At 51.1% G+C, this 20,984-nt stretch overlaps 2 protein-coding genes across 5 annotated transcripts; both read right to left on the bottom strand.

Moving 5' to 3' along the window:
* Window positions 1–2,022: 2,022 nt before the first annotated feature.
* Window positions 2,023–11,785, bottom strand: mpp3a (MAGUK p55 scaffold protein 3a). 3 transcript variants are annotated; one of them, XM_061303924.1, is made up of 19 exons: window positions 11,525–11,785; window positions 8,267–8,330; window positions 8,082–8,200; window positions 7,897–7,974; window positions 7,635–7,715; window positions 7,408–7,545; window positions 7,252–7,333; window positions 6,982–7,067; window positions 6,839–6,913; window positions 6,555–6,751; window positions 6,416–6,480; window positions 6,131–6,151; window positions 5,390–5,431; window positions 3,913–4,068; window positions 3,729–3,809; window positions 3,554–3,647; window positions 3,374–3,482; window positions 3,173–3,298; window positions 2,023–3,087 (listed from the first exon to the last, which is right to left on the bottom strand). In XM_061303924.1, exons 2-19 carry the CDS (start codon window positions 8,301–8,303, stop codon window positions 2,908–2,910), a joined length of 1,767 nt encoding a protein of 588 aa, XP_061159908.1. In that variant the 5' UTR covers window positions 8,304–8,330; window positions 11,525–11,785; the 3' UTR covers window positions 2,023–2,907. The 3 variants fall into 3 exon arrangements, with proteins under 3 accessions (XP_061159908.1, XP_061159907.1, XP_061159909.1); XM_061303923.1 differs by lacking the exon at window positions 11,525–11,785 and adding an exon at window positions 9,966–10,101; XM_061303925.1 differs by lacking the exons at window positions 5,390–5,431; window positions 11,525–11,785 and adding an exon at window positions 9,966–10,101.
* A 668-nt stretch (window positions 11,786–12,453) lies between these two features.
* On the bottom strand, window positions 12,454–20,337 carry si:ch211-198m17.1 (mucin-2). Of its 2 annotated transcripts, XM_061304164.1 has the most exons (14): window positions 20,162–20,337; window positions 15,884–17,227; window positions 15,711–15,806; window positions 15,542–15,640; window positions 15,363–15,472; window positions 15,224–15,282; window positions 14,892–15,025; window positions 14,669–14,803; window positions 14,450–14,492; window positions 14,218–14,255; window positions 14,057–14,150; window positions 13,632–13,812; window positions 13,213–13,245; window positions 12,454–13,035 (listed from the first exon to the last, which is right to left on the bottom strand). In XM_061304164.1, exons 1-14 carry the CDS (start codon window positions 20,211–20,213, stop codon window positions 12,907–12,909), a joined length of 2,547 nt encoding a protein of 848 aa, XP_061160148.1. In that variant the 5' UTR covers window positions 20,214–20,337; the 3' UTR covers window positions 12,454–12,906. The 2 variants fall into 2 exon arrangements, with proteins under 2 accessions (XP_061160148.1, XP_061160149.1); XM_061304165.1 differs by lacking the exon at window positions 13,213–13,245 and having other exon boundaries at window positions 20,162–20,333.
* Window positions 20,338–20,984: the final 647 nt, after the last annotated feature.

Raw genomic sequence — 20,984 nt, 5'->3', positions numbered from 1 at the left:
GCCCGGTGTGAGCGCGCCCCGACAGAGGAACAGGAAGGATCTTTGACAGGATGCCCGCAGTCGTGGGACTGCGTACATGATAAAATGGCAGCCAGTGAACAAAATGGTGAGCACGTCTTAAACCAAAACATCCCTGACAACTTTTCCCCCAAAACAAATAGCTCTGTCAGAATGTTTTTTCTTGGTCTTGGTGTTGTTCAAATATGTTTTGAAGCTTTTACTGAGACACAATGTTCTTCAGAGTTTTGCTGGAGCGCTACGCTCTGCTGCCTTGCGATTGGCCCGTTGTGTCCTAAGCGGCTTAGAACAGGCGCGCTTCTGGAATACAGCATCTGGAATACTTTTTGTGATTTTTTTTTTTTGTTCAATTTCCACCATCAATCTCAGCATGGTCTCTCCATCTCGCTCGGAATGGTTTCATCACTGCACTTTTAATTCTGATTGGTCTTTTCCCCCCCCCCCAACCCTAAGCCCCAATACACACACACACATGTGTCCGCTGCGCTTGACAGCCAGCGGCGTCTACGTGCTCCGCCTCGGCGCCGTTTTTGTGCCACAGCGGCAACTTTGTGTTTGCGTGTGTGTGTTTTCAATGTGAAACCATTAAACAACACTTTTTTGTAACACGTGTCTTCTTCCCTTTGGTGGTTTACAATGGGGTATCACCAAGAAATTGTTGTCAAAACTTTGAAAATGATCTGTTCCAGGGCGTTGCAGGTTGCTCCATTACTTCTGGAATCATCTTACAAAAGCAACATGGCCACTTTGATTTTCAATTAGTTGTTCCAGAGAGCAGATGTGTCGCCGCACAACACTCTTCATCCATCAAGAAATAAAATTGCAAGCAACCATGGCTGGCTGGAGTTGTTCTTAAATAGGTGACTTTGCCCCTTGGGGGGCGCGGTGCTATTCCTGGGGGGGCGCGTGTGACCCTGGGGAACAGGCTTTTTTTTTTTGGCAGTACTAGGATAAAGTGTAATTGCGCGTTTACTACAGCAGGGGGCAGTGGCGCTCTCATTGTTACTTCTGTCACGTTTGCGACAGTGCAACATTTTAGTTAGGATAGTCACGGTGGGGAGGGGGGGCGCGAATAGTTTTCTTCTTGCTAGGGGGGGGCGTAACAGAAAATAATTGAGAAGCACTGGGTTAAATAAAGGTTAACCTAAAAAAAAAAAAAAAAAAAAAAAAAAAAAAAAAAAAAGTGAACCCTGAACTTTGAACCCGCGGTGACCCCGCGGTGACCCCGTGGTGACCGCGGTGACCCCGCGGTGACCCCGCGGTGACCCCGTGGTGACCCCTGGGTGACCTTTGAACCCTGCACTTTCAACTCTAGTTAAAAATCGAAAATGTGCACATGACCCCGTGAACTTTGAACCGACCTTTGACCCCTGGGTGAACTTTGAACCGACCTTTGACCCCTGGGTGAACTTTGAACCGTAAACTTTGACCTTTGACCCCTAGCTAATTACGTTTTTTTTTTTTTTTTAACCGGCATAGCAGAACGATCCATGGTCTTCAGATGCCGCGCTGTCGCCATCTCCTGGTCAGTTAGTGAAATGCTTTTGCTGATGTTTTTTTTTCTCTCAATTAAAACAAATCAATTAGCCAGTTGGTTTTCTTTATTTAATATCTATTATCAGACAAAACCAAATTGTGAATCAGTCACCTAGGCTATAGCAGAACAAACAATCCATGGTCTTCAGATGCCACGCTGTCGCCATCTCCTGGTCAGCTAGTGAAATCCTTTTGCTGTTTTTTTTCCCTCTCAATTAAAACAAATCAATCAGCCAGTTGGCTTTCTTTATTTAATCTCTGATATCAGACAAAACCAAATTGTGAATCAGTCACCTACGATGTTATAGCAATTTCACCGTACCTTCTCAAGCACAGGCAAAGAGCTTTGCCAATTGCGCTAGCGCCCTCCAGTGGTGGCTCGCTCCTGTTTCTTTTTTGCTCTGTTGACGTCACTCATCTCAAGAATGACGAGTGCGTGTGATTGGGTGCAAAGAACAATCAGTCAAGTCAGCCTTACTAGCTTTATTGATTATGGCACTTTTTACATGTTTACACGTTACAAATGATTTTGAGGCTGACACGGGCCCTGGTAAAGCATTTGAAAACCAAAACAAATGTTATATTTGCTCTGAAATTAGCCTCTTGTACCAAATTAGCATACCAGGAAAAAGAAGAATTGTGATCGTCAGGTTTTATTGCATCTTCACGACTTGAGCGTCATTATATCGTCAAATCATCGGGTTAACAAGGTTAAAAATGTTGCTAACCTGCAAGGCAGCAGCCACAATGTAATGTCCGTCCAAATACTCTTAAAATAAATGTTTTTTGGGGGACAAGATGCGATGCAGTCATCACTTTCTAATTGCAATTTACCATTGGTATTTTTGGTAACATCAGCAAACTACTAGAATTATAAAGCCCCAAAAATATTCCCCCATCCATACAAACAAACGGGTGCAGGCTCCATGGGACGCACGGCAAGGTAAACAGGTTGCGTTGGTTGGCACACCAGGATGTACATCTTTGACATGAAATGCGCAAGTGGACATGCAGTTCCTTGAAACGAATCTGGTGGAAAAATAATCCGATGTTCAGTCTCCGGGAAGCATTCTGTGACCTGGATTCATTAGAAAACATGCTACTAGGTGGACTCCAACGGAAGTCGTGGTCAAGATGACTGAGTGCTTCACCATGCCAGGCAGCAGCCATGAAATAGGAATCACTTTTTGAATGCAAACCTGATCAATGTGCCCTTGCATGGGATGGGATGGCATGGCATGGCATGGCATGGGATGGGATGGCATCTGTGCAATTTCCACTCCCCTGCGGCTGGCACGGACGGCACAGCAGACCCTCAAGTTGAAATGAGAGTCAGGCGCTTTGGAGGCATTTTTAGGTCCGAAGCCAGCTTAGAGGCACCCAGAAGCACTCGCGCTCTAGTCTTTCCAAAATACTCTGCAGTTCTGCGCAGGCGCTGGCAGAGTCCTCTTTGATTAGGACCCGATCCACCAGATGTCCATACTGTTGATCCATCTGGAGAGCGGACTGGCGCATCTCCTGGAGGTCCTCGTCCTGTCGAAGGAAATACAAAGACGTTGAGTATCTGGGTGCTGCTTTGATGGAGGGAGGGAGGGAGGAAGCCTTTCAGCAAAGTCACCGTAACACGCCCTTGCTCCGCCCCTCCCGGCGAGGTGGCGGCGCGGCGCCGTCTGCCTTCGGGAACCCGCGGTTTGACAAAAACCACGTAGGGCTTGAACTCGGCCGTCCGCAGCCGTCTCAAGGCCTGCAAAGCATCCGAGCGAGCGAGTCAGCTGGCTGGCTGTTGTATGTGCCTCTCGCAAGCGCCACTTGCAAATACCTCGGGCTGAACGTCCACGATGCACATCTTGTTCTTGGCCTGCACGGAGCGGACGGCCTCGATACTGGTGCCGTACTGGTTCTCCTTGTACTCGCCGTGCTCGATGAACCTGAACGCCAGAACCGATCTGTAACCGCATTGGAGTTCTTTATGAAGACCCAACAACAACAAGAAGCCTACTTGTTGTGGAGGACATCAGCGTCAAATTGCTGCTTGGTGACAAAGTGATACTCCACACCTTCCTTCTCGTGCGCTTTCTTGGGCCTGGTGGTATCTTCGCAACGAGCAAAAAATGCTTTAAGACCAGACCGAGACAAAGTGAAACTACATTGAGATGTGGAACTTGGAGACTCACGTGGTACGGCCACCGCGTAGCGATGCGGGTTCTCGGCGATCACTCGCTGCTTGAGTTCATTGATCCGTGCTCCCAGAGAACCTTTCACCACATCCGGAAACATTTCCAAAGATGGCTTTGCAAGCATGTAAGCGGCTTCTCAAAACGTCCCCGAAGGCCCCGGCGGATTTCCCCAGGCGCTTACCGATCAGAACCACCAGCCGGGGCCTCTCGTTGGGCCGCTGCTGGTAGCGGCTCACCTCCTCGTAGGTCAGGAATTCAGAGTCTCCCGGGTCAGAGCCGTCGCTTGAGGAGCCTTGTCGGTCTTTCCGACTTAGGCGGAAGCTCCTGCGCAGACCGGCTGATTCCAAAGCGGCCGGCCAGGGTGACAGATAGCATTACCAAAAAAAAAAAAACAGGAAGATGGCCACCACATAAAAATGCTTGTAATAAAAAAAAATTAAAGAAAACTTGCGAGTCGTATCCATGCATTTTGGAGCGGTTAAATAGGAGGTGTGGTTTTAGAACAGTGATTCTCAAAGTGTGTGGCGAGGCGAGGCGAGGCGAGACACTTGTTCCCTCTGACACACAAAAGAACCACTGAATGAAATGTGGCTTTTTTCAAATCCACGTAGCATTCGCTTGTGTTCTTTCCGAATACTTTTCTTTTCTATTGAATTCTATATGAATTTCTATCATATCGCATCCATATTCTGTGTGTACTTTGTGCTTTTTGATGACGACTTGTCGGCCATTCTAGTGCTACTTGGACATGTTTGAGGTGGCCTGTCATGTCATGAGTTTGAGAACCACTGTCTTAGAACCAAAGCGACGCAGCTGAGGCAGGACAGATGGACCCAACCGACCCCACCCCCACGTGGAGTCGGGTCCGTCCGTCCGTCCGTCATCCGGACGCTAGACGACGCAGGCACGCAACCCAAGGGAAGCCGGCCACCGTACCTGAATAAAATTCCCAGGAAAACACCTGACCGCAGGAAGGCGCCACTGCGTTACACTTGGGAGAGACTACAACTGGTGTTAGAGCTTCCCCCCACTTAGCCTCCCTTACACGTGCACACCAGGAAGGTGAACAAGCAGCAGACGTGCCTGGTACAGTGCGCAAATGCGTCCGACGTGGGCCCTCGTGGCGTGGCGTGGGGGGGGCAGCTGCCATTTGCTGGAGCACTGCAGCCAATGCAGCAGATGCAGGCAGGCAGGGAAGGGCGCAAGGAGGAAGTGGCATGGAAGGGGTTAGGGAACTCGGCGACAAGCGGGGTGCTAAACGTACCGCAAGCACAAATGTTGCCGTAGTGCTGTTATAAGGTGACGGTACCGGCCGGCTCTTCCCAATCGGAGCGTTCCAGCAGGATGGATGGAGGGAGGGAGAGATCGAGAGCGAGAGCGAGAGACGCCTCATGTTTGGCTGAGGGACAAAGGCTTGCCCCTTTCGGGAGAAACGGTGCCCTCTAGTCAGCACTAATGGCCACCAAAGCCAAAAGACATTCAAATTGCTGTCAGTACTTTTGACACAAGAGCGTCTATGGTGGCGGCGGTGCCTGAAAAGCCTGCAGCCAAACATCTGCATGGGATGGGAGCTCCCCCACCCGAGGGGAAAGCAGCCAAGTGCCGTGACGAACGAACGAGCGAGATTAGGAAGGGTGAACACGCTGGCTGCCGCTCACCTATGTACTGTCCGTTGAAATAGCCCTCACACTCACAGTCGTCTGCAGGGAAAACAAGGGAGGAAAGAGGGAGGGAAGAGGGAGGAAAGAGGGATAAGCGACAGCGTACAAACGAGAGCTCACGGATAACAAAGGAAGGACGGGATGGAAAAGTGGCCAGATGCCCAGACTTCACCCCAACAACACATCACAACCTGATTGATGGGACAACGTCAATATTGGTGGCACCGTTGACGATGGTCGTCATTGCGATTTCGTTTTCAGTGCCGTTTGTGCTTTTCGGTCAACGTTTGATATTTATTCAACTCTCGTTTCTGCGGAGGCTTAAACGCCGTCGCGTGACTGAAAAGAGACCAACAAGAGTCAAATAAGACGAAAAGGCTCCCACGGAAACTTGGCTAGCTAGACCGAGTATGAAAATGAGCCCAAATAAAAACTCAAACGACAGCGTCGTAGAATCAATTCAAAGTGAAACAGCGTGCCAAAAAACGTACGAGAAAACTACCAAGGTTTGGTTTTGTCCTCCACTTCACTTTTCCTTGCTTTTTTTGCATCATCACAATATCGTTAGTCCACAGTTGTTCCCATCCCTAGTCTAGATGAAACTGTGCGACACCATGAAAGGAGATGGACAGAATTATTGGAGTGGCGATGACACGGTTTAGCTGTGGAAATATGCAAACACGTGCAAAGATGCCTGCCTGACGCCTTTAAAATCCCCTCGATTGTCTTTGTACTCACCTTTATCGCACGCTTGATCATCTGAGAAAAGAAAAGACAACGCAAAGAACATGCATGAGAAGAACAACAAAATAGTTGTTGCTTTTAACCTACGTATGTCTCAAAGAGTGCTTTAGGGCAGATTCAAATACTATGTGGTATGTTTGTTGGTGCCTTAGTTTGGGTTAGACGGTGGTTTGACTTCTGGTGACGTGCTAAAAATCCAAATTGCCATCTGCTGGATTTAAGGCGATAAAAGTCACGAGTGGGAAAAGCAGCAGGGAGGCCATTTACGAAGCCACTTACAGGAAGGCGTTTTGGGCGACTTGGGGTGGGGCAGCGTGCCCACTTTCATCCTGTAGGCCAATCGCCTGGTGAGGAGGAGGAGGAGGAAGAAGAAGATTAAAGGGGCCATTTCAGGAATTGGACCAATAGTGCAGCTGACCTCTCCTGGAAGTGTTTGGACGGGATGAGCCCAGCGCGCAGGTTGCTGTCGCCCACTCGCTTGGCCTGCCACCAAGTGGGGTCGTCCTGGGTCACCACCTGCAGGATGTCGCCCCGTTTGAAGGGCATTCCGGCCTCCTGGCAAGGCGTGGCCTTGTCCTCCAATGGGATGTAGTCGAACAAGGCTCGCAAGTACACCTGAGTTCATACCTCACTTGTTCAAATGCTGCCGAAAGCCGGTGAGGTCACGGCGAGGTCACTCACGGCGAGGTCGCCGAGGCTCACCTTGCTCTCCCTCAATCGGTCTTCCTCTTTAACGGCGGGGATGATCTTCAGCGTGATGGAGCCCTGTGACTGCGACTGGATCAGAAGAAGAAGCCAAGGACCTTACTTCCTCCAGAAGGAACATAAAGTGCGTCCGGACTCACCAGCAACTGACTGATCTCATCAGGCCTCTTGTGGACCACCGAGACGCCGTTGACTTCCCTGAGCTCGTCTCCGACATGGACCAAACCTGCGAGGAACCGCAAGCATGAGCGTGAAAAGAAGCAAATCATCCATTTGCAAGGATTTCTGATTGCTGCAAGCACAACTGTCAAAGGCAAGATGCTAAAAAGAGATCAATACTCAGGGGAGTCTTGAAAGCTTTCTCTCCGTTCTTTTTCTTTTGAAAGCGAGCGCTCCAGTTGACAATTTACCACTTCTGTCGGCCGCACCCCCTCTCATGATACGGGCCACAATCACCGCCCCGCTGGCGTCATCCCTCCTGATGGTGGCGCCCTGACAGACATGGCCCGCCATCAAAATCTGCTCTGCTTTGCTCTGCTCACTCCAAAATGGTCATCAACACTGACCAGAGGCTCTTTGTTCTTCACCAGACGCACAATCTTCACCGACTCCTCCTCCAGCTCGTCATCGTAGTCGTCCGGCAGCGGCGGCAGGACGGGATCAAAACTTTTCCGGGCTACCGTGTCGTGCACGGACAGGAGGGCCTGGACAAAACGGGACCATTGGAAACCGCCTGAGATGCCGAGCCAGCAATTTGTGAGGTGACGGACGGACGGACGGACGGATGGCTTACTTTGAGATGCGGTGACGTGAGCAGATGGAGCAGCTCTTGTTCCTCCGCGTTCATCGGGCGAGTCTGCAACTCGTCCGTCACCTGTCAATCACGTGCACACACGCAGGCACGCGCAAATCAGCTCCCTTCCCAGGTCAGCACTTTTGCCGCCGGCTTATGCGCCCGCTGACGACTGGGCACTTTTTTCGGGCTTTCCGGCAGTTGGAGGACATGATGATGTCATTTATGAGGATTGTGCGAGTGCGCGCATGTGCATGTTTACGTCTTCAGCAAGAGAGGAAACGCTGTGCAGGACAGGACTCGGACATTGTCTCTCATACTGTCTCAGCCTCTCGTGGATCTGGAACACAAATGGAGAGAGGGGGGGTCAGTTCGATTCCAAACCATCATTGGAGTTGTACGCAACATTAACTCTGTCAGGATTCCACTCGGTTTTCATGAAGGCACCTTCATCAGGTACGCCAAGCTTCTCTCGCTGAAGACGTCTTTGAGGAAGACCATGTCCTCCTTGTGGTTGGCGTCGGGCCGCAGCTGCGAAGTCAGCAAGGCCAACGTCTCGTGGAGCCCTGAGGGTACCCAAAGGCCATGGATGGAAGAGATGACGCACGCTGAGGCTTCTCATCTCATCTCACCTGCTCCTGCTGTCAGCACAGGCATGGCTTCTTTCATGAATCCTCCGGGTAAGGAGGAGCACACCTATCGGGGGGGGAGGGAGGGAGGTAGGGAGGGAGGCAGACACTTAACACTCACAAAAAATACAATTGCCACTGAAATGGAAATGGCTTTGAGTGCTTTCATGTGCAAGGAAAGGAAGCAAAAAATGGCTTGCACAACATTCGTACAGTAATGGAGCTTGGTGAGAGTTCCAAACTCCTGCTTTTGATATGGCTCACAAATGCACTTATTAGAATATGCCAGGGCAGGGCAGGGCAGGGCAGGGCAGGGCAGGGCAGGGCAGGGCAGGGTAGGGTAGGGCAGGGCAGGGCAGGGCAGGGCAGGGCAGGGCAGAGCGTCCACGTCAGCAGCTCCACAAATAACCTCAGACACTTTCTGGGTGGCGTTCCAACAAAAATGACGTACGCCGCTCTCAAATCTCGTTAGCGGCTTAGCGGGCGGATCGCACAAACATGATGGCGCTCAGCGGGGCAGATGATTGGACGTCACATTTTCAAGATCTGTCTGAAAATGTTGCCACAGCCCCAATCCAGTGCCTGCCTGCACCACCTCATTCCACTCACTTGAGAAAGGTCCAGAAGGTGTCTCCTGAAAAGCAACCTTGCGTACATTTCAGCCAACATGCTGAGTTTGCCTTGTAAGGTGTTCAACTTGTCATTTCGTGTAAGACAACAAAAGCAAGCTAGCAAGCGTCTGTTTTGCAGCAGGAAAATAAATAATAAAAGTCAAGCTGTTTTCGGCCGGCACGGCACGGCACTCTGCTCAAAGTAATCCACTGCTATTAAGTGTCTGCATGTTACACAAAAGACTGGCTGTGCAAAATACAGCAGCAGCAGCAGCAGCAGCAGCCTGCCGTGATAGCAGCTACATCCTCCAGAATGGCAATATGCTAATAATAATCCATACTTTATGTTCTTTGTCACATTGTGATGCTATCGGAAGACACCTTAGCGTGATATCGTAATACTGTTGCTACTTTCCATAAAGTATGGCTTCAATAACGTCTTGTGATATTGTTGTAAGAATGTTGTGGGTATTAGTGTTTTGGTAGCAGCCATGTATCCATACATATGCATTGCCACTTGGATGGATGGATGGATGGATGGATGGATGGATGGATGGATGGATGGATGGATGGATGGATGGATGGACGGACAGATGGACGGAGATACTGTGGCTAATGTCTCGATAGTATGACGCGCCATATAGTAGCAACCAATCAGTGTTAAGAGACAAGAGAGAGCATCTTGTAGGACTGACACAGTCTGGTGTGACGCTTCACCACATCCACCTAAGCAATACGACATTTTGCAGCTGAGCACGTGTGACAAAAGAAGCAGCTTCTTCTCCCTCATTCTTATCGTCATGACGGAGGGTGTGGTCCCCGCACCCCGGAAAAACTACTGCACCCCTTTTTCTGCTACCATATTGATGCTAAGCCTCCCTCCCTCCCTCCCTCCCCTTCCATTGCATTGCCATCCTCCTTGCGCAGTATCACGCCGCCGCTCTTTCTTGCCCGCCTGAGCCGGCAGGCAGGCAGGCAGATGGAGGGACACAAAAAAGGGAAAACAGACGGATGAAGGGATGAGGGCGCATCCCATCTGGCTCATGTGGACGCCGTTCAAAAGGCTAAAAACATCAAACTAGCTGTCCTACCTTCTTCCTGGCCTCCTCCTCTCGACTGCTCCTCCCAGGCTGGTCTTCCTCTTTCCTCCTCCTCCTTCTCCTCCTCCTCCTCCTCTTCTTCTAGCTGCTGCTGTGCTCATAAACCTGCTGCACACTTGGACACCCCTCCCCCCGCTTTTACGCCCCTCCCTCCCTCCCTCCCTCCGTCATATGCTAATAGTGTTTCCATTTGGACGCTCGCTCATATATCTTCACAAGCTGTGCATTGTTTTCATTTCAACTAACACCTTTCGGGGTTTATGGCTCATTGATTTGAAAAATGTTTTGCTTGCAGATCAATATTGAACATTTCACAAATATTTCATTCACTATTTTATCTCGTGTCTCCCATTGAATTTTTGACCGTATTAGGTCAGCGGATTGATCTTAACATTGATGGATTGAATAGCATTGCATGAGCTCAAGAGTTTGATTTCTTTGTCGTCATCCAAAAGGTTGTCTGCGTTGCTGGATCGCCAATCTTTCCAGCCCACGACACACACACACACACAGACGTGCTGTTGAAAGGACTGGACTGAAGATTGCCTTGGAATTGGTTCCCAAATACTGCATTGCATATTGTGTTAGGTTGAGGACTTAGATCAAGCAAGGCCTCAGACTTTGCCAGCAGATGCCCACTCCAGACTGCGGTCAAATATCTTCTTATTGGTGGAGATGATGAGGAGGTTTGGGAGCTTCAGATCAGGGGATGCTTTGAGAATCATTGTCCATTTCTGTCTATGTGAAGCCCTTTGAGAATGACTGCTTGTGATTTAGGGGGGGCTATACAAATCAACTTGACTTGACTTGAGGTTGGAGGTGGTTATGTGACACCAAAGGCTGCTGGGAAATGCCTGCTGCTAATTGCACTTGAGTGAGTGCTGCAGAGTGCAGACTTGCATTAGCCCGCACTGGAAGTCAGCTGCTCGTCTCCCTCCCTATTGTGCTATTATCATTTCCTATCATCCAGTCCTGCAGTCCATAGGATTGTGTGTTTGGGATCGCTGGTTCAGTGACGTGCGGTGAGCTTTATGACTGGGGAGGCACTGACGTCACCCCCCGCCCCCCGGTCAAATTCGTCCGGCAACTAACCGTGCCGCAAAAAAAGCTTGGTCTAGAGCAGTGCTTCTCAATTATTTTCTGTTACGCCCCCCCCTAGCAAGAAGAAAACTATTCGCGCCCCCCCTTCCCCACCGTGACTATCCTAACTTGTCTTGTAAGTCGTAAAATGTTGCACTGTCGCAAACGTCACAGAAGTAACAATGAGAGCGCCACTGCCCCCTGCTGTGAAGATTCGCAATTACACTTTATTCTAGTACTGCCAAAAAAAAAGCCTGTTCCCCAGGGTCACACGCGCCCCCCCAGGAATAGCACCGCGCCCCCCCCCCCACTATTTGAGAAGCACTGGTCTAGAGTGGCTTAGTCATGATTTCATTTGAACTATTTGAATTCAAATCTCCCGTCAGCGGTCTTCACACATCAAAACACTCAATAAAGCACATGGAATCAAAAACTTGTTTTCGACTATCGTGCCGTTGTCCGAATCCAACCTTTTAACTCCGGAGTTGCTCTTCCTTTACCGATGACCTCCTGCTTCGACCGAAAATCCATCGTTGAAAATCCTTCGAATATGTAATCGTCCATTGTAAAACGAAATGTAAAAACGAGGGGGAAACGAATGTAAAACGAAAGAAATGGACGACTGCTCCCCAGTGGAGATCTCTTCTTCTACAGGTAGGTAGGCAGGCGCATGAGGCATCCCGGGATCACTAGCACCCCCTGCCATAAGGCCGGAGAACTTTTTTTTCGTCGCCTCCGTTGGGTCGCTTTTCAAAGCCCACGTGACAAAAACACTAGATATTATATACACCAACTTAACTAAGGAAATGAGTTCATATAGCCGCCACAGTGTTTGAACACTTAAACAGAAAGACAGAGAGCGGTTCAGTCTAACCGCGTAGGCACAGCGGCCGGTCAACCTAGGCAGCCGTGGGATGACGCAATCGTCAGAGGGGGGAGGAGAGGGGAGGCAGGAAGCCAATCGCTTTTAAAAGAACGATCCGAATTTGGGTTCAAAATCATTCAAAACTAATAAGTAATAAGTCATAATCACTGTGCAGAAAAAAAAAAAAAAGTACTTACTTTTTTTTAGTGGTGTCATTTAATCCAGCCTCATTTTGACTAGATCTGAGGATTGGGAGCTGGTCCACATACAGTTTATAAATACAGCACATGGCACATACAGTACAAATACTGTATGTCAGATTTGCCATTTTTGGATGTCAGCCACGGACGGTGTCGCCGTGACCTGCTGGCTGGCTGGCTGGCTGGCTGCAGAGTGAGATTACGTCGGACAACATGCAGCTTTTGGACTGGCTTCCATGTTGAAGTACATGCCACAGCAGATGCCGCACAACCCCCACTTAGTACAGTATGTGTCTTAAATTCATTGGAGTTTTTTTTGAAATGTTGACTTGCATTTCACTTGAAATGATTTATTCTGCGGATGGGAAATGATTGACCAAAAACAAAACTGTACACACTTATAAAAGACAAATAACAGCAGTATGATGACAAAAGTCAACGTTGGCACACGCACTACAAAAAACAACATAGTAGTTCCAATGAAGAAGCTTCAAAGAGTGCAAAATGAAAAAAAAAGAAATCCCTTCACCAGCATTCAGAACGGGGGACCAGCCCTTATTGTGGTTATGGATTCGAATGACTAGGTCATAATAAGCCACATTCAATGAAGCAAGCGTTGATTGAACAGGTCGCACAATTGCAACATTTCCAAGGCGACAAAGAAAAGAAAAGAAAAATGGGTGACACCTACTGGCCACTCTTAGCGAGCGACGTTCCACTCCACGCCACACTTGCTTGTCATCCCATCTGATTGCGAAATGAGAAAAAGCATCCGTCGGCGTAGCTGTCAGTTTTTCTTATCGTCGCCAGGCAGGAAGTAGGGGTTCTCGTGGCCTTGCATCAAATAGGAGTAACGCGACGGGTTCTTATTGGTGAAGGTCTTCATTCCGTCGGGGTTGAGATCGTACGACCCTGACTGAAACGGCAGTGAGAGCGGTAGACGTGTTAGTGTCGCATGTGGCGCCGTGCACCACGCCACCGCAGGAAGCTGACCACCACCACCACCACCAGCAGAAGCAGCAGCAGCAGCAGCAGCACCGTAGTTGTGCTGCACACTAAAGCCACCGAGGGGGAGGGCCGGATCAAACCTTACCTTTTTCCATCCTCTCTGCTTAGAAGGAAAGCCCTAAAGCGACACATCGGGAGTCAGCCAAAGCAGGGAGCCAGGGCAGGAAACTAGCTACTAGCAGCACTAGCTAGTACCCGTGCTACCAAATGAGTACATTTAAACATTCACTGCAGAATCTGAAAGATGAACTTTGATATAATCTCCTTTGCCGATGATTCGGACAGCGTAGGGGCAAAAGATTGATGAAGGCCAATGGTCTGGTCTGCTTCAACCTTTTTGTTAATACCATGGTACATTATTAAACCAAATAGTTTGCCTCAAATGACTCGTTTACTGTGGTGATACGTCAATGGATGTAATGGCTTTTTCTCCCCCCCCCCCCCTCCCCCCCCCTTTTCTTTTTTAGTTGCCCGGCTTGCGAAAAGAAAGAGTGGGGCGCTCACCACGCCGTTGCCATGATGCCGTTTTTCCATCATCTCCATAGTGGCTGCAGCGTCCCAGGTGGCGGCGGTGGTAGCGCGGGGAATGGGCGTGATGCCAACAGGCCAGGGCTTGGTCAACTCGCCCCCCGCCGGGTACGGACTGGCATCGCTGCGCTCCGCCTGGCCTCCAGAGCGCCTCCGCCTGGTGTGGACAGTGGACAGTGCTCATTTTCATTTCATCCTTTTTTTGGATGTATTGAAGCATTGTTTGGACCATTCAAAATTGCAAAGCAATGTCTGCCGTCTCAAACATTTATCATGTGTTATATCTCTTGTTGCTTCTACGTTACAACGATTTAGTCGATTTGGTGTCCTGGACTACAGTGCTCCCTAGTGGTCAGCAATTGCACACGTCAGTTCAGTTCAGTTGTGACGGACTGACTCACCAGCAGCAGTAGGAGGAGAGCAAAGCCAAGATGATGATGATGAGTAGAATTCCGCCCAAAACGCAGGAGATGACCACCAGCGCCAGCAGAGACGCTGTCAAAACACACACACACACATTTGTTGACACTCTCGGCACCACATAACAAATCATGTCGCTCACAGTCGGTGCAGTTGAAGCCTGCGTATCCAAAGGCGCATCTGGAAAAGACAGGAAACATTCAAATGGAGTGAAAAGTGCCTGTATGTCAAGGTGAAAATTTGTTCATTCTTAGCGGCATTCAAACTTGCTAGTTAGTATCTTACGGCGGCGGCGGCGGCGGCGCTTTGAGCCGCAATAGGTTTCCTTTCAAAGTAGCTTTCTTATTTGAATGGAAATGTGCAGGCTGACTTACTTCTGGCAGCTGTTGCCCACCACTTCCTGCCCGCTTGGACAAGCTGCAAACACACACACACACGCACACAAAGAAATGCATGACAAAACTCAAGGTGCTCCATTAACGTCCGTCCAGTACGGTTGGGGGTGGTCCGCTTGTCGTGGGGTGGGACTGGCCGTCGTCATTCTTTTCGCTTGCGACGTACGTCGTCATTGTTGCTGTCACGTCTTCCTTTACCCTTGCAGCTGGTGTTGGAGTACACCGTGGAAATGTAGCCAGCTTTGCAGGAACAGCCCACGCGACCCTTAGCACTGGTGCACCAAGTCGTGACGGCGTCACAGGGAAGTGGAACCTGATCACACAACTTTGTGACTACCAGAAAGAAAGAAAATGTCAACAAACGGGGTCGCCAGTGGGCTGGGATGGCTGGGCAGGCACCACCGTGGTGGTGTTGGCTCACCGCTAAACGTAGCGTTGAGCAGCAGGCCTTGGGAGCTGCTCCCGATGGCATCCTGGATGACCTGCTCCACTGCCTCCTCAGAGTTTGGCGTGTTGTCAAAGATGTTGTTGACAGTGGCCAGGACGCTTCCTGGGCTGTGGGAAAAGCAAACGGTGGCAAACGGCGGCAAACGGCGGCAAGCGGTGGCAAACGGCGGCAAACGGCGGCAAACGGTGAAAAGCTTCGCTAGGCCAGGCCAGTGCAAAATGCTATCAACCTTTTGAATTGTTTTCCCAATGTTGGATGACCTTACATATACATATATGGCCTGGGGACAGGACTTAATAACTCACGCTAGCTGCACCACGTCAGAGCGGACGTATCCCGGCCGACCTGCAAAGGCGCCAGCGAGCTGCAAAACACAAGATCTGGCTGCTAAACAAGGAACAATTCCAAACGGTCCTCATTTTGCGCGACGACGCACGAGCTGACCGAAGCCGAGATGTCCGCGGCCGTCTCTTGGAACACTTTGGAGGACCTGTCCAACATTTCCTTGTCAAATGTCAAGGACGTGAGGTGGAGCTGCCCAGGGAAGACTTGAGCTGAAGAAGACGACTCAATAAGACACGCACGCCTTTGTACCAGCGGCTGTTGGAAGACGTCAGGCTTACCGCGGATGCAACGCTGGCCCAGGAGGAAGCTTCCGGAGAGACACTGGCAGGTTCCGTTTAAGCAGACGCTTTCAAGGGGACACGGTTCCGCAGGACAAACTAGAGCGGAGCGGATGGAAACAAACGACGCATTCAAGAGCCTGTTCATCCAAACGGCACACCGTGATACCTATGGTTGCGTCGCTCTGGGTGGGGCCGGGCGAGCTTTGGGTGCCTTTGCTGGCTGAGGTCGGCGTGAGGACGCTGGTCGCTTCCCGAGTAGTCGCTGCGTTGCAATGTTCAAAAAGGAGCAACCGTCAATCCAAAGACGACAACACGCAAGTTCCTCCGTTGCGGCCGTACCTCCTGATGTGGCCTCGGAGGCCGGGGTCGGGCCCTGCGTGCTGACAACGCCGGACCTTTCCGTTGTCCTTGTGACTTTGTCGGACTGAGGGTCGGTCGTCGTCCGAGTCGTTGCGTCACCGCTGGGTTTGGTGTCGTCGCTCGTCACCCAAGCTGTCACGTCGACGCTTAGAGTTGACCACGGGCTGGTGGTTATCGCAGCTGTTGACGCCTCAGCGTCGGTCGGTGTCATCCAGGTGGTCCGGTCAGGTGGACCGCTTGTCGTCGTGGCGTCGGTCGGACCGGCCGGGGTCATAAATGTCGGACCGGTGGCCGTCAGCGACGTGTAGCTGTCGGTCGGGCCGCTTGTCGTCGTGGCGTCGGTCGGACCGGCCGGGGTCATAAATGTCGGACCGGTGGCCGTCAGCGACGTGTAGCTGTCGGTCGGGCCGCTTGCCGTCGTGGAGGAAGTGTCGTTGCTCAGGCCGGTTGTTGTCATTGGGCTTGCGCTGCTGTTAGTCCAACTGGTTGTTGTCAGTGAAGTGTAGTTAGTCAGGCTGACCGAGGTAGGGTCATTCGTTAAGCCCGTCGTCGTCATCGGGGTTGTGTCGTTGTCGGGCGGACCGGTTGTCGGTAGTGATGTCGGGCTGATTGTTGTCACCGAGGTCGTATCGTTGTCGGTCAGGCTAGTTGCTGTCGCGGAGGTCGTCGCGTTGTTGTTGGCCGGACCGCTTGTCGTCATTAACGTTGCGTCGGCCTCGGTCGGACCGCTTGTCACCGAGCTAACTGAGGTGTCGTGGCCGGATGTTATGTCCATCGAAGTTGTCAGGCCCGTAATCACGGCGCTCGTCTCGGTGTTCGTAGCGGTCGTTGATCCGCCCCTTGTTGCCGTTGAGATTGTGACATTGTTTTCCGGACGTGTCGTCGTCGACGTGTCGTCGTCCGTCCGGCCGGTCGATGTCATCGATGTCGCGTGCTCGGTCTGACCGGTGGTTACGATGGCGTCCGGGCCGGTCGTCGTCATCCAGGCGGTGCCCCGGTGGCTCACGCTCGTGAGTATGACTCGTGCGGCTGTAGTCGCGGTGGGACCGCGACGGGTCGGGTCCGGCGGCCGTGGCGTGACGGTGTGGCCGGTCGGGCCCGTCGATGTCGCTACGCCGCTTGTCAGTGGGAGTGCGCCGCTTGCGTCGGAGTTTTTGACAGACGTCTCCTCTCTGACGGTTGTCGTAAACGGATCGGCTGCGGATCGGGCGGAGGTCGCGCGGTTGCTCGTGGGAGCCAGCGTTCCTGTTGCGGTGGTGTTTTGGCCATGGCTGAACATTCCCTCGGTGGTGGCGCTAACAATGTCAAAGTCTATTGCCATCACTGCAGTCAAAAGAAAGAGGAAGAAGTCAGCAAATAGGAAGAAAGCTAAGCTGATGGAAGAAGGAATTGTGACGATATCAGTCCAAAAAAAATGAATGTGCACGCTTTGAGTAGTATTGGACTTCCTCCAACTAGTTCAAGTGTTCTTTTGGAAAACGCTTCTCTCTCTCGATGAAACTAATCTCTTTCGGAATGTGTTTACAGATGACATGACTAACAATGTAGCCCGTTTGTTGCGCATTCTGCGGTCTGACATTCCTGAAGATGACTCGAGAGACATTCGAGGCAATATCGTCACATCGGAACTTTTACGACATCAACATCATCCGGAACCGGAAGGCTGAGATGGGAAAAGAAAAAAAGAATCACAGTGTGCTTGCCGCTTGTTATCCTCCGCCGTCTGTTCCCACTTCCAGCGCCTTAACGACCGACGGGATGAAGCCAGGCAGGGGTCGCCAGGCAGTGGCAGCCTGCTTGCTCTGCTGTCATCAGTGAGGCCAAGTAGCATCACTCGGCAATTCAAATTTAGCACCTAAATGAGCAAAATGGGAAGTGGCTCTTGGTTCTCAGAGGAAATGAAGCGCCCGCTGCCCGTAAGTAGCGTGACAACAGGGCCGCCGGCCGCGCTCGTTCTTCTGGGTTACAATTTAACAACAGCGCGCCACCGATCTGGGATTGGATGACCAGTGACGGAGATGACGGCAAAACCTCTTCAACTACGTCCATCCAGCGGTGCTCGCCTTTATTGCCGCTCGCCACACCGTGTTGGGGGGGCCTGAAGGTTAGGTCCCTGCATTCTTTCTTTCCATTCAACTTGCTCCATTTGATCCTTTCCTTTCACACCTCGTCCTATGATGTGTCATTGTTTGACTGGTCAAGTAGTGAGTGTGGTCGTTATGGTGACATAAGTCAACGTTTGTGTGTGCATGTGTACAGAGGGGTGTGTGTGTGTGTGTGTGTGTGTGTGTGTGTGTGTGTGTACGCGCGTTATCAGCACCTTTCATTTCCATAGAATGGTCATAGTGGAACATTAAGTCTGTGCCGGCGCTAATAAAAAAGCCGCACGGCACGCCACGCCACGCCACGGCACGCCACGGCACGGCACAGCAGGAGGAAGAGGCGAGCCCTTGTTAAATAGGCAATAAATCATAGTCGGTTGATTTGAAACCAGTTCCATTACAGTATACATTTAAAAATGGCTGTCCAAAATATGTTTCGAAAACAACCGGGCTGAAATACGATGCTGAGATGAAGCAAACAAAAGCCTTTCCAAACCAACTGGGCAGGTGGAATCCAATGAAAGAGGCCTTGCCTTTGGCGTGATGATGACAGCCATAAACCAAGAGCAGCATGCCATGCGCTCATTAAGAGTGCCTTGTCTGCCTGCCTGCCTGCCTGCCTGCCTGCCTGCCTGCCTGCCTGCCTGCCTGCCTGCGTGGCTGCCTGCCTGCCTGCCTGCGTGGCTGCCTGCCTGCCTGCGTGGCTGCCTGCCTGCCTGCGTGGCTGCCTGCCTGCGTGGCTGCCTGCCTGCCTGCCTGCCTGCCTGCCTGCCTGCCTGCCTGCCTGCGTGGCTGCCTGCCTGCCTGCCTGCCTGCCTGCCCAACCGCCCGCCGCCCGCCCGCCTGCCTGCGTGGGTTTATCCTGCTGCAGATAGATAATCCGCGCAGACACAAAAGGGGTGACTGGGTCAAAGGTGGTCTGCAAACACACACTTGTGTGTGTGTGTGCGCGTGTGTGTAAGACATGTTTAATCGCTGAAACAGAAAGCAAATCTGGTGTTGGCGTCATTCATGAGGACCGGGTGGACTTGTACTACTCAGTCATTCTGAGAAGAAGTGCTTCGCTATAGCTAAACACACAACAGTCCTCCAAAACTTCCTGGATCCGGGCTAAAGTTCCTGCTGTGGAAATAAAGCCTTATGAGAGGCCCAACAGATGGCCGTGTCGCACGACCTCTGCAGGTATCATATCCAATTAAAACTGGGCCAAGCACAACCTAAGACTTGCGTCCTCTTGCACTCTAATCCACACAAATGGACGTACACAAAGTAACTTGCGTGTGATGGTTAAAAAAAGAAGAAGGGGTACCTAAGGTCAGGAGGAAATTGAAGTCGGTTGCCTGATGCAGAGGAACGGGAAGTAACGCTGCTACACAATTGGAAACGTGGGCCAGGTGTAACATCAGGGGCTGGCGCTGACGAAAGCAGAATGCGGAACCGAGAGGACGTCGCCACTTCAGGCGCACTTGGTCGCTCACGCCTCCCTCCGTCCGTCCGTCCGTCCGTCCGTCCGTCCGTCACAAAAGAGGGGCAACACCCTTGCGGCAGGGCAGGCAGGCACGTGACGAGCCTCCCTGACTCGGTCAAGTCTCGGCCACAGCTAAAAATTGGCCCAATGTTATTGAGCGTCCTTTGGTTAGTTTTGAAATGACTTTTTGACACAATGCCACTTTGGAACACTTCTTTTTCACAAAGGCTGCCATAAAAAAAAAAAGCAGAAATAACCTGTGCAGCCACCTGCTGCCATTCATATAGGCGGGACAGCCACATTCAGGCTGCCATATCATTTTATGAGGCCCACGAAGGCAAACAGAGTGTCTACTTCACGTTTCTTTCTAAATGGATTTGTTGCTTGTCCTATTCCCAGAAAATCTTGAATTTGGCACCCCTGTTATAACAGCATGTGTTCAAGTCACCAGGCCCTCATTTCACACCATTTAATTGAATTTTTTTTTTTTTGGTAGTGCCGTGAGACTTTTCTGAAGTCAAATAGGCATGCCTCGTCTCAGAGGCTGCTATTAGTTTACGGGCTGAAGCCTTTCCACTATAGTTGAGGCGAACGCGCAGAAAGCAATGCAAAGAAAAAAGAAAAAACACTATACAAGCCAGGTCCTACGTGACGTCACGTCAGCCAGAAATTGCCAAGTTAACTCACCCATGGCGGCGACAAGGAGTGAGTTGAGGACATGCAAGTGGTGGAGCAGCATGATTCCGGTGGTCGCAAACTTATAACGGTACCGACGCGGGCCCGAATGCGCGCTACAGGTGCTTCTCTCTCAGGCTGGCAGCAGGCGGGCGGGCGGGCGGGCAAGCGAAGGAGGAGGAGGAGCAGGAGGAGGGGCAGGAGGAGGCTCGCTCCGGCCGGGGCACAGGCCCCCCCCCTTCCCCCGTCGGGGCATTATAGGCTTTTGTCCTGCGCCTTCCGATTGGACCGCTGTCGCTGTCAATTAGCGTTGCCGTCCTGAAGGTCCCGCCTCCTCCACCTCTTTGCCCGGCTTGCCAATGGCGACACACAAAACGGCTAGTGTACAATCAAGTTCTATTTTTAACACAATTGTTTGCCCCGCTTTCTCTCACGCTGGCTGCCCGGCCGGACGGACGGGCAGGCAGGCAGGGAAGCCACAAAGGCGACAAACTATCAAAGTTTGCAGCAACGCCAAGCGAGCGAGTCCGCTGATTTTTCAATCTTCATTTATTTCTCTCACATCAACGCACAAGAGTCACAGTGTCACAGCCACAAGCTCTTTCTCTCATTTAGTCTCATCTTAAGACCTCGCTTTAAATAATAAATACATTGAGAAATGGACCACACGTGGTTTTGTAGCTATGGCAGCAATATGAGATGATTTGAAATACATCAAATGAAAAGTTTTCAAAAGTTCAGCTGGCATTCTGGAAGAACCTTAGTGAAGATGTACGGTATAACGTAGGCGTTCCTGCATCAGGTTTGCGTATGGAACCCGTTGCCGTGGAATAAA

Source organism: Syngnathus typhle, linkage group LG17 (assembly GCF_033458585.1).
Source record: "Syngnathus typhle isolate RoL2023-S1 ecotype Sweden linkage group LG17, RoL_Styp_1.0, whole genome shotgun sequence".
Taxonomy (NCBI): Eukaryota; Metazoa; Chordata; class Actinopteri; order Syngnathiformes; family Syngnathidae; genus Syngnathus; species Syngnathus typhle.
This window is presented reverse-complemented; position numbering and strand designations above follow the sequence as displayed.

What these genes read in the sequence shown, in the direction of transcription:
- mpp3a (XM_061303924.1), bottom strand. Translation starts at nt 8,303, where the DNA reads ATGAAAGAAGCCATGCCTGTGCTGACAGCAGGAGCAG. An exon ending in GGGTGCGGCCGACAGAAGTG is followed by an intron (nt 7,068 to 7,251) that starts GTAAATTGTCAA and finishes GGTTCCTCGCAG; the next exon opens with GTTTGGTCCATGTCGGAGAC. An exon ending in ACCGATTGAGGGAGAGCAAG is followed by an intron (nt 6,752 to 6,838) that starts GTGAGCCTCGGC and finishes GTATGAACTCAG; the next exon opens with GTGTACTTGCGAGCCTTGTT.
- si:ch211-198m17.1 (XM_061304164.1), bottom strand. Translation starts at nt 20,213, where the DNA reads ATGCTGCTCCACCACTTGCATGTCCTCAACTCACTCCTTGTCGCCGCC. An exon ending in ACTCCTTGTCGCCGCCATGG is followed by an intron (nt 17,228 to 20,161) that starts GTGAGTTAACTT and finishes TTTTGACTGCAG; the next exon opens with TGATGGCAATAGACTTTGAC. An exon ending in GGCATCATGGCAACGGCGTG is followed by an intron (nt 13,246 to 13,631) that starts GTGAGCGCCCCA and finishes GTGTCGCTTTAG; the next exon opens with GGCTTTCCTTCTAAGCAGAG.